The sequence below is a fragment of the Rutidosis leptorrhynchoides genome, chromosome 4 (genome assembly GCF_046630445.1).
Source record: "Rutidosis leptorrhynchoides isolate AG116_Rl617_1_P2 chromosome 4, CSIRO_AGI_Rlap_v1, whole genome shotgun sequence".
In the NCBI taxonomy this organism is placed as follows: domain Eukaryota; kingdom Viridiplantae; phylum Streptophyta; class Magnoliopsida; order Asterales; family Asteraceae; genus Rutidosis; species Rutidosis leptorrhynchoides.
In genome coordinates, this window is record NC_092336.1 from 355568529 (window position 1) to 355581753 (window position 13225).

Sequence of the window (13225 nt, forward strand, 5' to 3'; positions counted from 1 at the left end):
GATTCCCACCGCATTTAGATAGGGCCCGTTATAAATTCAGGTGTAATTAGTGTCTTTTATTTTAATAAAATTATATATTTACACTTTTAACCCCTAAGAAAGTGTAAACTTGAGGGGTCGTTGTGTAAATATAAGCGAAGTTGAGGGACCGTTTGTAATGTGAACGCAAACTCAAAACTACAATCCAATCTAACTAAAACTACATAGATTCCCACCGCATTTAGTGTATAAGGTTAATAATAATTTCTTTTATTTTAATAAAATTATATATATTTACACTTTTAACCTCTAAGAAAGTGTAAACTTGAGGGGTCGTTGTGTAAATATAAGCGAAGTTGAGAGACCGTTTGTAATGTGAACGCAAACTCAAAACTACAATCCAATCTAACTAAAACTACATAGATTCCCACCACATTTAGTATATAAGGTTAAGGTTAATTAATAATTAATAATTAATTAATAATTAATAATAATTAATAATAATTAATAATAATACGGCATATTTTCTTATTTCATCTTCTTTACAAACGAGTTATTATAACATCTTTTGTTGGCTTTTCTAAACCATCAATTCACAAGTAATAAAAGTACGAGTGCAAAACTGCAAATCACACATGTAATTTACACCTAAAATTTGTATCATTTGATTTATATCACTATTAAAATGTGAGAATTAAACAAAAAATCACCTTTATAGATAACATTTGCAGAGTTTTATTTTAGTAGAAAGGAAACGAAATTTACAGAAAGTTGATAGGAAGATATCTGCTAGTTTTTCTTAGAAAGGAATAAATAGAGAGAAATTGAATATCAACAAATGAGGTTGGTGAGTCGCGCGTTGCGGCGACCATCTCTATGCTAATTACGAAAATCTTTGATGTAGTATCTAACTATATATTTTTAGTAAAAATATTTTAAAGATAGTGAACATAACATAACCACAATAATTCATTTTAACATACGAAACACTTATTACAGTTGTAAAAGAAACGTAACGTCGTTTTTGTTTTTCGTTTTGATTATATAGTTACTATATAATTTATAAATATGATATAATTTGAGTAAAGAAATAAAAAAAATTGTTAAATAAAATTGTACAAAAGGCTGATCTTGTTTTCCTTTCGATTGTATAATAACTATTTATATATACGATTAATATGGATAAAGAAATAAAAAAAAATTATTAAAAAATTATAAAAAAGGTTAACGGTTTTTTCCTTTCGATTATATAGTAATTAATTATATATAAAATTAATGTGCTAAAGAAATAGAAAAGTTGTGTAAAAAATTCTAAAAAACGTTGACAAAAAAATTATGATAGTAGGAGCATTTAAATTTTTAAAAAAAATGGAAAGTGGCCAAACTGAAAAATATGATGAGCTAAAAATTCGTTAAAAGATAACGGATAGCTGAAACTGAAAATTTGGCGAAGACTTAAATCGAGAAAAAAAGGTGTGTGGGGGGGGGGGGGGTGTAATTTATAATATGGCGAGGACTTAAATCGAGAAAAAAAAGTGAGAGGGGCCAAGTGTAACATACCGATTTTCTATAATAAAAGAAACAAAATAAGGTTGATGTGATGTGATGTGATGTGATGAATAGTAAAACTGAACCTGAATAGCTTATCTGAAGCAACCATGTGGTATCTGAGCCTAGTCCCATGCCTTTCCCATTTTATTATAACAAGTGATTGGTCAACCACGCGCTGCTGTAGTTTTTTTTTCCTGTTTCAAATTTACAAAATGACTAACTTCGGGAATGAATACATTGTGTAGGATCATACATATCATACATTGGTTTATAGCTAAGGAAAGTTATACATCAGGTTTACATAGGATCAATGTGTAGTTAGCCATTCTGCATTGTTTTTGTTTTTTTTTTTCGAACGATCGAAATTTTATTAAAAACAACTAGCAAAAGCTAGAAGGAAAGGAACAAGGAATACATGGAATAGAAAATTTACAAGGAAAGAAAAGGAGATTGAAGCCAAAGGTTCTTATTACAACTTGATTTCCGATATCTTGCGTATATCCAGTTGAAGCTCGACACCACGATACTATCTACCACATGGCATTCCTGAATTTTTTATACTTCAAAATCACACTATTTCTCAATCTCCAAGTGTTCCACAGAGACACATAGATGACGATGCGGACTATGAGACATTTATTACCATTTAATGGAACTCCAACAATCCAAGCCCACAAATCATCCATAGAGGCCCAATTTGGGAAGGAGAGATTGATCCATTGGGCGATCTTTGCCCATATCTCCTTGCTAGTGGCACAATTAAGAAATAAATGAGGTTCATCCTCGTATGTTTCGTGACATAAACAACAGCCCGACTCTTCCAACTCCACGCCCCGTGAAGCAAGATTAGCCTTGGCCGCAAGCCAAATTAACACGTTTACATTTATGGGAATGATTTTGCACCAAGAGGTATGATATGCCCGAATCGGACTGTTTATTTATGCGGTGTCATTAGGTCGCAAAACATCAATTCAGGATATCAACAGAAGAAGTTGATTGTTTAATTTATATATGCTGGGCCTGAATCTATTATTCATTCCTATGGCTTAGCAAGGGCAAATATGACCTAGGGTCGTACCTTGTGTGGAGAGGCAGGATCCTTTTGGTCCCAATAAATTGGTGACTGTTCGGAAAATCCAACAACCAAGTCCAACCGGTTTATTCTAGACACCACTTTTATCCAGAATATCAAATTGTGTAAAGGCAATAGTTGGGTTGATTTGATTTATAATTGTATTTAAAATACTAAAGCAATATAATTTAAATAAGCTAGCCAGCATGCAACAGCTAAGGACAGAGAAGACGTGGTTCATCATGATTTAAGATAACGTAGTGTCAGGATGATTATGGGATACTCCTTGGATAGATATACCTTGGTGTGAATACTAGATTCCCTACTAAGCGGTTTCCCGATTAGCATATCACGAGGAACTAGGTTTTGAAGATTCTGATCGGATGGGCTATGCTCAACTCCCGATGCTTTATCCGGTTTAAGAATATAAGCGGCCCATCTTGGATGCAGTGCGTACCTTGTGTGCACGAATAAAGTAGCATAGCCATATATAATATCCAACCTTTCTTAACACCTTAGTGTATCACCCAAGTTAGTGGTTGTGTTTCGAATCCCTTTCTCTCAATGGTTTGGTAAAATCTAAAGGTTTGTAGATAAATTAGAACCTCTGATAGTTCTCAGTCATCCTTAAAGATTTATAAGCTTAGTTTGTATTGTAGTGCGTTAAATTCCCATTTATGACTTAAACCAGCCCTTACTTAAATCTACCCAATAAATCCCTTAGTTATCCACCATGTACTAGACTTATAGTGGTTCCATAGCTTCTAACCTTGATCATGCTCAAGTGGTCTTATAGTACATCAACACTGTACTCTACTGTTGCAACAGTATTTCCTCGAGTCTTATACTCTTGACCAATGTCTTGATCTGGTTCTACGGTAATTCCCCATGTACTTTATAGTATTTTCGATGAGTTCATACCTTGACCAATGTATAAACACAGATAACTAATTACCTTTATAATAGTCGATTTTATAAAAGGTTTTAATCACGTTTATTGGTGGAAGGACAATAATAACGAGGTTTAATATCATAGACAGAAAGCGAGTACGAAACGATAATCATCCCTAACTAACATTATTAAATCATGGAAAATAATCAAGCAATTACTCACGCATCATGGCAACAAGCATTTTTAATATTAATAAATCATAAACATCGAATAAGAATATTATATTAAATTAATAAAAGAAAGGATAGATATTACCGAATAATGTCGGCATAATAACACTTGTATTTCTTCATAATATTCATAGCGTTACAATGCTCGATAGCTTCTACTACTAACTACATACTAATCTCCTATTGATCACTAGAGAGCGAAAATAGAAAGATAATTATTTTCCTAATCTCTGTACTTTTCTCTCTCTAGAATCTAGAGAGAGAAAGTAGAGAGAACTAATCTTCTATAGATCACTAGAGAGCGACTATAGAGAGATATTTGAGAGAGAAATGAAGAATTGGTGTGTTGAAATGGTAGGATGAAGCCCCCATTTATAGGAAATGCTTGGTGGCAAAATTGTAATTAAATTACTGAAAAACCCGTGACAGGCCGTTTAGCAGGTCGTTTGGCAGGCCGTTTGGCAAGCCGTTTGCCAAGGCCATTTTCGATGCCTGTTTGCCAAGGCAAGCCGTTTTTGGTGCCCGTTTGCTGGCAGGCCATTTTTCAATATGGCATGAATTCGCTCATAGCCAGTGTTTGGGGGTTCCCTATCAATCTATGAAATGAATTCGCTCATAACCAGTGATGTTGCAAGTATTGTCATAGGCTTGACCAAGAATCAAATCTCAACCGGTTAGATAAGGACATCATTGATCTTCTCCCTAATCATTCTTTCAAGAGGAAGAGCGGGTTAAAAGGATGATTTGCTGAGAAAAGCGAAGGTTTTAATATGGCGAAAAGGGTGATTTTCGAATCTTTGAAATTTAGAGAGATTCGATAGATTTCGGTTTCATGATGATATAATTTTTCTAGGAAAGATGGTACTCTATTTTTGTTGAAGAGTTTCTTTAGAGGGGTGCTGATTTTCAGCGAAGACTTTGCTTCTTTTTTGCAGTCCTCCTTGATCACAATCTTCACTTTCTTGGGGGATATATGTTTTTATTTGAAGACTTTTCTCTTCTTTATTTTTGAGACTATGCTCAATAATAATAATTATTATTTTTTTTTTTTGCATATTTTCATCTTCATAACTTTGTCTATTTCTTCTTGTGCCCAGAGAGAAAGGTATTTTACCAGAAATAGGTCTTTTAACCTATCAAAAACAGTCTGGAATTTCAGAATTTTTCGACAAATGTTTGAAGTAAACTTGGTCGATCTATCTCTTTGAATTTCTAGATTTTAGAAATGAGAAAGGAAAGAGGGTGGAAAGGGTAACGTATTTGATAGTGAATTTGGGGTGAGTATTTTCTGATTCATCAACTCTTTGGCATGAGTTGGTCGGTTTACATGCGTGGAGTGGAAACGGAAACGGATGATTTTTGTCTTCTCTATTCAGAATGATTTCGGAAGGAGTATCGCACCTACACCACGTATGACGCTTACTAACCATTGGCCTTAAAATGTATGTTAATGTTGTATCCTAGGAGATACACGCATAAAAACATCATTTTTATACAGAAAACTCGATCAAAGAGCACAAGAGATAACTAAATTTGTTGATTTTCAAAATTTACCACCCATCGTCCAGCAGGCCGCCCAACGTCAATCGTAAGCCCTATAGGCAGCTTCTATGCATAAGCCCTTTAACTCAGTGCGTGAACGGCACGCAGCCACGTCAGCACACGCCACCGACATTCTGGATACTTCACGTAACAGAACCATTCAGTGATTGACACGTGTATCCCGTGAATTTCGGACATTCTACGCCTATAACTAGACCCCCTGGGTCACCACATTTCAGGAGATTCTGATCTGAATTTTAGTCAGAGAGAAGTACACTTTCTCTCTCACACAGTTCTTTCTCACTCTAAAACAACATTAGCCGCTTAGCAGCAGTGCGCTAGATGGATCATTACAGATTGGTCCACAGATTGATTGAGGCCACCCCACAGATCTTACGTCTGTGTTCCGGGTCTGCAGAGATTATTTCTCAAGGGCAAACAACAATCAACATTATACGCCACACGCTGAGCAGCTAATTTTCTGTACTAGTACCTTACAGCTGCTATACAGAAAATCGTACTAACAGATGGCGCCACCCATTCTAAAGAACCACTAAACTTTCAAGAGCACCAAAAGGCGTAATTGTCAGATAGCACCCATTGAAGCAAACGTGATACATTCATGGCAAGCCGGACAGCGGAGAAAAGAAGAAATGTTAGAAGATTGGAAACAAGAAATGATTGCTTTTCCTTCCATGTTTAACACCAATCCATCTGACGCTCCTGTAGTGATTGAAGCTCGAATAGAAAATTGTGCTGTTGGAGGAATATATACTGATACTGGAGTAGGAGCAGATATCATGTATGAACATTGTTTTATACAACTACCGGACAGAGTTAAGGAAAAGCTAAAGGACACATTTGTTCCCTTTGCAAGCTTTGCTAATGATCCGTCATGGTCAGAAGGAAGCATAGTTTTAGAAGTCGTATTGGGAAAAATGCCATTTAAAAGAACTGCCCATATTGAATTTTTGGTTGTAAAAGCAAATTCACAGTATAATGTCATTTTAGGACGATCAGCCATGATGGCATTCGGAGCTGTGACGTCAACAGTACACAGAATGATGAAATTCCCCACACCGGCTGGCATCGCCACACTGTACGCTGAACGGAGAAGACCAATAGAATGTGTACAAATGAACAGAATAGCTGTTAACCCAATCATTCATGAAGATGGGTCAATATCACCAAATCCAAAGTTTTCAGATCAGAAAATCATAATTGGAAACACAATAACAAAAGAAACAAAAGAAAAGCTTTACAAAATCTTAGCCACAAATTTGGATGTTTTTGCATGGAAAGATTCTGATATGACTGGAGTACCACGTCATGTAGCTGAACATAAGCTTGGTGTGAATCCTAATATTCCACCAGTGTGTCAAAAGAAAAGAGGCATGGCTCCGGATCGAAAAAAATTTCTCAAAGAAGAAGTTAAAAAATTGGTGGATGCTGGAATATTGAGGAAAGTAAAATACCAGACATGGGTAGCAAACCCGGTTATGGTAAGAAAGCCAGATAATTCATGGAGGATATTTGTAGACTTCACAGATTTAAATAAAGCATGTCCAAAAGACAATTATCCTTTACCAGAAATCGATTGGAAAGTGGAGTCTGTCAGTGGGTATCAGTTTAAATCCTTTTTGGATGCATTCAAAGGATATCATCAAATCCCAATGGCAATATGTGATCAAGATAAAACAGCATTCCACACACCAGATGGAATTTTCTGCTATATCATGATGCCTTTCGGATTAAAGAATGCAGGGGCAACTTACCAGCGCGTAATTGATAAAGCATTTAAAGATCAAATAGGTAAAAATGTAGAAGCCTATGTTGATGACATTGTTATCAAGAGCCATACAGAAGACAGTATGCTCAGAGATACTCTTGAAACGTTTGAATCATTACGAAAGGTCAATATGAAATTGAATCCTAAGAAGTGCACTTTTGGTGTAGAAGAAGGTAAATTCTTAGGTTATATTGTTACAGAGAGAGGAATCAAGGCTAATCCAAAAAAGATTCAAGCAATTGAAAATATGGTATCTCCTAAAACAAAGAAAGAAGTTTAAAGCCTGAATGGAAGATTGGCAGCTTTAACAAGGTTTCTATCAAGAGCGGCAGATCGATCATTACCATTTATGAAGGTTTTAAAAAGCTGTTTGAACAAAAAAGATTTTAAGTGGACAGAGGAAGCAGAAAAAGCTTTTTAGGATATTAAGCAACTCTTGAAAGAATTACCTACTTTAACTGCACCAATAGAAGGAGAAACGTTAATATTGTATTTGGCTGCTTCCGCAGAGGCCATCAGTTCGGTCTTGATCGCAGAGCGAAAGGGAATACAAATGCCTATATACTTTGTCAGTAAAGTATTGCAACAGAGTGAAGTTAAATATCCACCAATTGAAAAATTCGTGTATGCTTTAACACACACAGCTAGGCGACTCAGACGATATTTTCAGGCACATTCAATCCTGGTAATGACAGACCAGCCGATAAAACATATTTTGAGAAATCCAGAGTCATCAGGACGACTAGCAAAATGAGCAATTGAATTGGGAGAATATGAAATAAATTTTTTGCCTCGACATGCAGTCAAAGGTCAAATTTTGGCAGATTTTTTATTAGAAACAACAGAAAAGGTCGATCATTTGCCAAACATTACAGCTAGTAATCATGTTTGGGAGTTGCACACTGATGGTGCATCAAGTGAGGAAGGTGTTGGTGCAGGGTTAGTACTTACTAGTCCAGAAGGTGAGGAGCATACGTATGCATTGAGGTTTAGTTTCTATGCATCTAATAATGAAGCAGAATATGAAGCATTGCTTTCCGGCCTCCGCATAGCATCGGAAATGGGGATAAAACATTTGCGTGCATATGTTGATTCTCAAATTGTGGCACAACAGGTTAATGGAGGGTTTGAAGCTAAAGATGTCTCTATGAAACAGTATTTGCAATTAGTTGATAAAATATCAAAATATTTCGAGACCTTAGAGGTCGTGCAGATACCAAGAAATAAAAACAAGAAGGCAGATGTTTTGAGCAAATTAGCAACATTAACATTTGATCATTTGCACAAGAAAGTTTTGGTGGAGGTCTTAAAAGATAAATCGGTTGATGAAAAGGTAGTGGTTGCAATAGTTGAAGAAAGGGAATCATGTTGGATAACCCCCTATGTGAAATATTTGCAGGATGGAATACTGCCAACAGATACCATGGAAGCAAGACGGATAAGAGTTAGTGCTCCACTTTACCTCCTGGAAAACGGAATACTTTATAGAAAATCCTTCAATGGACCAAATTTAAGGTGTTTAACACCACAGTAAGCAATTGATGTAGTCAAGGAAATGCATGAGGGATTATGTGCACAACATTCCGGTTATAGAACTATAGTTGGACGAATTATGCGACAAGGGTATTATTGGCAGTCAATTTACAAAGATACAGCAGACGTAATTCAGACATGTGATGCCTACCATCGGCATGGAAACGTACAGCGTTTACCCAAGTATGATTTAATTTCATTATCATCGGCATGGCCATTTTGTAAATGGGCAATTGACATAGTAGGCCCCTTCCCAAGAAGTGTAGAAAATGCAAAATTTTTGGTTGTTGCAATTGATTTCTTCAGTAAGTGGGTTGAAGCAAAGGTATTAGCAAAAATAACTGGGGAGAATATCAAGAAATTTGTGTGGAATGATATTGTGTGCAGATATGGATTACCGAATGAAATTATCAGTGACAATGGAAAACAGTTTGCAGATAACCCCTTCAGAAGTTGGTGTGAAGAGCTAAACATCAAACAATCATTTACCTCAGTTGCTCACCCACAGGCCAATGGGCAGGTTGAGGTAACAAACAAAGAAATTGTAGCCGGCATAAAGGATAGGTTGGATTTGAGTCAGACTAAGTGGGTAGATGAAGTGCCATATGTATTGTGGGCTCACCGCACAACGCCAAAATGGAGCACGGGGAAACACCATTTAGTTTGGTATATGGCACTGAGGCAGTGATACCAGCTGAAATCCGTGTACCAACACAAAGGATTTTGACATTTGATACAGAAAATAATTCATCCATTTTACGTGAAAACTTGAATTTATTGGAAGAAAGGCGAATTATGGCCACCATACGTCAAGCGGATGCAAAATAGAAAATGGCAAAATATTATAACAAGCGGGTCAGATATGTGCAATTCAAAGAGGGGGATTTGGTATTACGAGATAATGAGGCAAGTAGGCAGGAAAAACAAGGGAATTTAGGACCACGTTGGGAAGACCCATATAAAGTTGTAAAGGCACATCCTAATGGGTCATACACCCTCTCAGCGCCCTCCGGCGAAGAAATTCCACGAACATGGAATGCAATGAGTTTAAAGAAATTTTATGCGTAGTATTGCATGTTTGAATAGCTTGATCAACTATTTAGAGCATGAGATGCAATCATAAATGTAAAAATTTCTTTAAAAGAAATAAGAATTCAGAAAAATTTTTATGGCATATTATTCATAATTTTTATCCGGCCAAGGATTTTAATCAGATGTCACAAAGCTGTGTGTCATCCCTGCCCACAAAAGAGAAGTTTTTTCCTCGGTGGCAGAAGTTCAATCATAAGAAAAAGATTGAAATGGCAGCGGATAACGTAGAACTCCGCTGAGCATCCAGGCAATAGAATGTATCTACGACCGTCATGAAGTAAAAATTATACAAACAGTATATGACTAGTCATAATTTTGATTGTTCAAATCAAACATATAAAGCTTTGGCAAAATTATCAGCAAAGTAAAAAACATTTATATACATTATATAATTAACAGATAACACAAGCAATACAGATTATAACTTCAAATTTAGAACATCGTCTACCGATGTAGCAGCATTATTACACAAATTCTCTAATTCAGGAAAAGACAGATGTTCTATTTCATCACCAAGCACTTTAAGTTTATCTTCTGCATTTGGCTTCAATTGAGATATAAGAGATTCCAGCAATGACTTTGGAAAGTCAGGTATATCATTTTTCAATCTTTCAAGAAACCGTATCCGGTCAGCGTCCAGAGCAACAGTTATAAATTCGTTGAACGGCTTAGTTAACTTCTCAGAATAGAAAACACTCTTCACAATTTTTGGAATACCTTCCATCAGACGCCTGGTCTCACCCTTGCTTAACTCTAGTTGTTCCTTCAACGATGTTTCAGATTGAGTTAAGGACATTTCAGATCGAGTTAAAGTATTAATTTTATACAGATACCATTTTTCCTTTGTTGCCATTTGAACATAGCACGCCTCTGCAGCATTTTTAGCGGCAACAACAACCTCTAGTTCAAGTTAGGCAATTTTCAGTGCCTCTGCATCTTTTTCAATTTTTTCAGATTTGTCACGATGTATTTGATCAGAGCGCTCTAGACGCTTCAAATTATTGAATTCAGATGCAATATTTCAAATAATGCCTTGTGCTTGACATTTTCGAGCATCACCATCAGATAAACTCTCAAAGAATTTAATAAGTGAAGGCGACAACATCGCTTCAAGATACTTCATAAAATCCTCATAATTACCAGGAGGACCAGCTAAGAGAGTTGTTAAGCCAGTAGTATCTAAGTTGGGAATGCTTATTTGTGAACTGCTTTCCCCTATTCTGCTACACTGAGCGGGAGGCGGAAGAGCAAGTTTCTTCTATGCTTCTTCTCTCGCTGCCAGGGCTGAATTAAAATAACAGTTGTTATTCAAGAAGTTTTTCCAATCCAGAAAAGAAGATTCACAATTCAATATTGCATATTTATCAGGATCAACATTATAATAGCCACCATTGCTAGGCATATGGAAAAAGCAATAAAGGTTTTCTTCTGCTATTGATTCAAAAGAGAGGTTACCAGTAGCACGGTGTTTCCTCGAATTTGCTCGATTTAAAGGAGCATCATCCTCATCTTCAAGCTCATTTTCACATAAACTATTTTCGAGCGTCTGATCAGCCAATTTTTCAGATCTAAATTGCAGATCATTAAATCTGGTGTAACGCAGAGCAGCGAGCGGAGTAATCACTAAAAAACATAAGAATACAGTAATTATTATTTATTATACAGATAATAACAATAGATAACCAAATCCTAATCAAATTATACCTTTATTTTTTACCATAACAATGGCACAACCGCGTGTTTCTGCATCCCATTCAGCATCAAGGGAGCATAGAGAGAGCATATGTTCTGGATAATGACGGTTTGGAATCTTCTCTTTTTTAATCACATTTAATACTTTTCGTTCTTCAGATGTTAACCTTGGATGAATAACTTTAGGAGGATCAAACGACGTACGCCAATAGCTAGCTTGCAGGCACTCATTGGGGATAACTTCGCTATTAATAATGAAGAATGTACTCTGCAAGCAAAAACCCATCCAGAGTAATAGAAAACCATCCTTTATCATAACGTTTTATGGTTGTAAGATTAGAAAAAAGACGAACAGAATGGGTAATATCTCGAGCCATACAATACATCTCGAACAACATGATCTTACGAATGGACATAGGCTCAAATTGTCCAACGCTAACACCATAAAAGCAGCAAACGTCCAGGTAAAATTTTGTAAAAGGAATACGAAGGTGAGAAAAGTACAAAGCACAGCCGTAAATAGAAACCTTTCCAAGAGGAGGGTGACAGGCACGATCATGTGGGCCTGGAACAACAGTATCGGCATCAAAAAATTTGGGAAAAGCAAATCTGACACGATCGAGGTAGATTGAAGAAATTCTGCTTGGAACATCTTCAACATTAAAAATAGCCATTGATTGGGAAGTTAAGAAGGGAATTTTATGACAGAAGTTTAAGGTAGATGAAGGAAATAAATTCAGATTGAAGTAAATATAATACAGTAAAAAATTGGGTTTTAAATAGCAAACAGAAGATGAACAGTTGACGGTTAATCGCATGGTTGATGTGCTCCCACGTGTCAGACGTATAAAAATGCGGGAGAAGTAAATTTAATTGAAAATGAAATTCAAATATCAAAAAGGTACTTTCTGCAGGTCATGATCAAAAAATTAACTGACATAGCAGAAAAAAGTTCTGCTACAGCAAATTCTTATTCCCGAGGAAAAGGCATTACTTATTTTTTAGTTTAATGACTTTATTTTTTACAAAAATAAAGACATTAAACTGGGGGGACTTAATGGTGTATCCTAGGAGATGCACGCATAAAAACATCATTTTTATACAGAAAACTCGATCAAAGAGCACAAGAGATAACTAAATTTGTTGATCTTCAGAATTTACCGCCCAGCGTCCAGCAGGCCGCCTAGTGTCAATCGTAAGCCCTGCAGGAAGCTTCTATGCATAAGCCCTTTAACTCAGCGCGTGAACGGCACGCAGCCACGTCAGCACACGCCACCGACATTCCGGATACTTCACATAACAGAACCATTCAGTGATTGACACGTGTATCCCGTGAATTTCGGACATTCTACGCCTATAAATAGACCCCCCTGGGTCACCACATTTCAGGGGATTCTGATCTGAACTTCAGTCAGAGAGAAGTACACTTTCTCTCTCACACAGTTCTTTCTCACTCTAAAACAACATTAGCCGCTTAGCAGCAGTGCGCTAGACGGATCATTACAGATTAGTCCACAGATTGATTGAGGCTACCCCACAGATCTTACATCTATGTTCCGGGTCTGCAGAGATTATTTCTCAAGGGCAAACAACAATCAACAGTATACGCCACACGCCGAGCAGCTAATTTTCTGTACTAGTACCTTACAGTCGCTATACGGAAAATCATACTAACATATGTCAAGGTCAAGTTCTAACTCTAAATGCTAACATCGACACTTTAAACGAAAATGATAGTGACGCACTGAAAATGAATGCTTATTGGGCCATTTTTGGGTGCTTCATAACAATTATATTGGGTTGATAATGCCTAGTCACGCAATGCTCTTTTAGAGAATCGGTTCATCCTTAAG

At 36.4% G+C, this 13225-nt stretch overlaps 1 protein-coding gene across 1 annotated transcript; it reads left to right on the forward strand.

The window, feature by feature from the left end:
• The first annotated feature begins 7608 nt into the window (after positions 1-7608).
• Positions 7609-8589, forward strand: LOC139841784 (uncharacterized). The gene is made up of 2 exons (XM_071831985.1): positions 7609-7627; positions 7859-8589. The coding sequence occupies exons 1-2, from the start codon at positions 7609-7611 to the stop codon at positions 8587-8589; spliced, it is 750 nt and encodes a 249-aa protein (XP_071688086.1).
• Positions 8590-13225: the final 4636 nt, after the last annotated feature.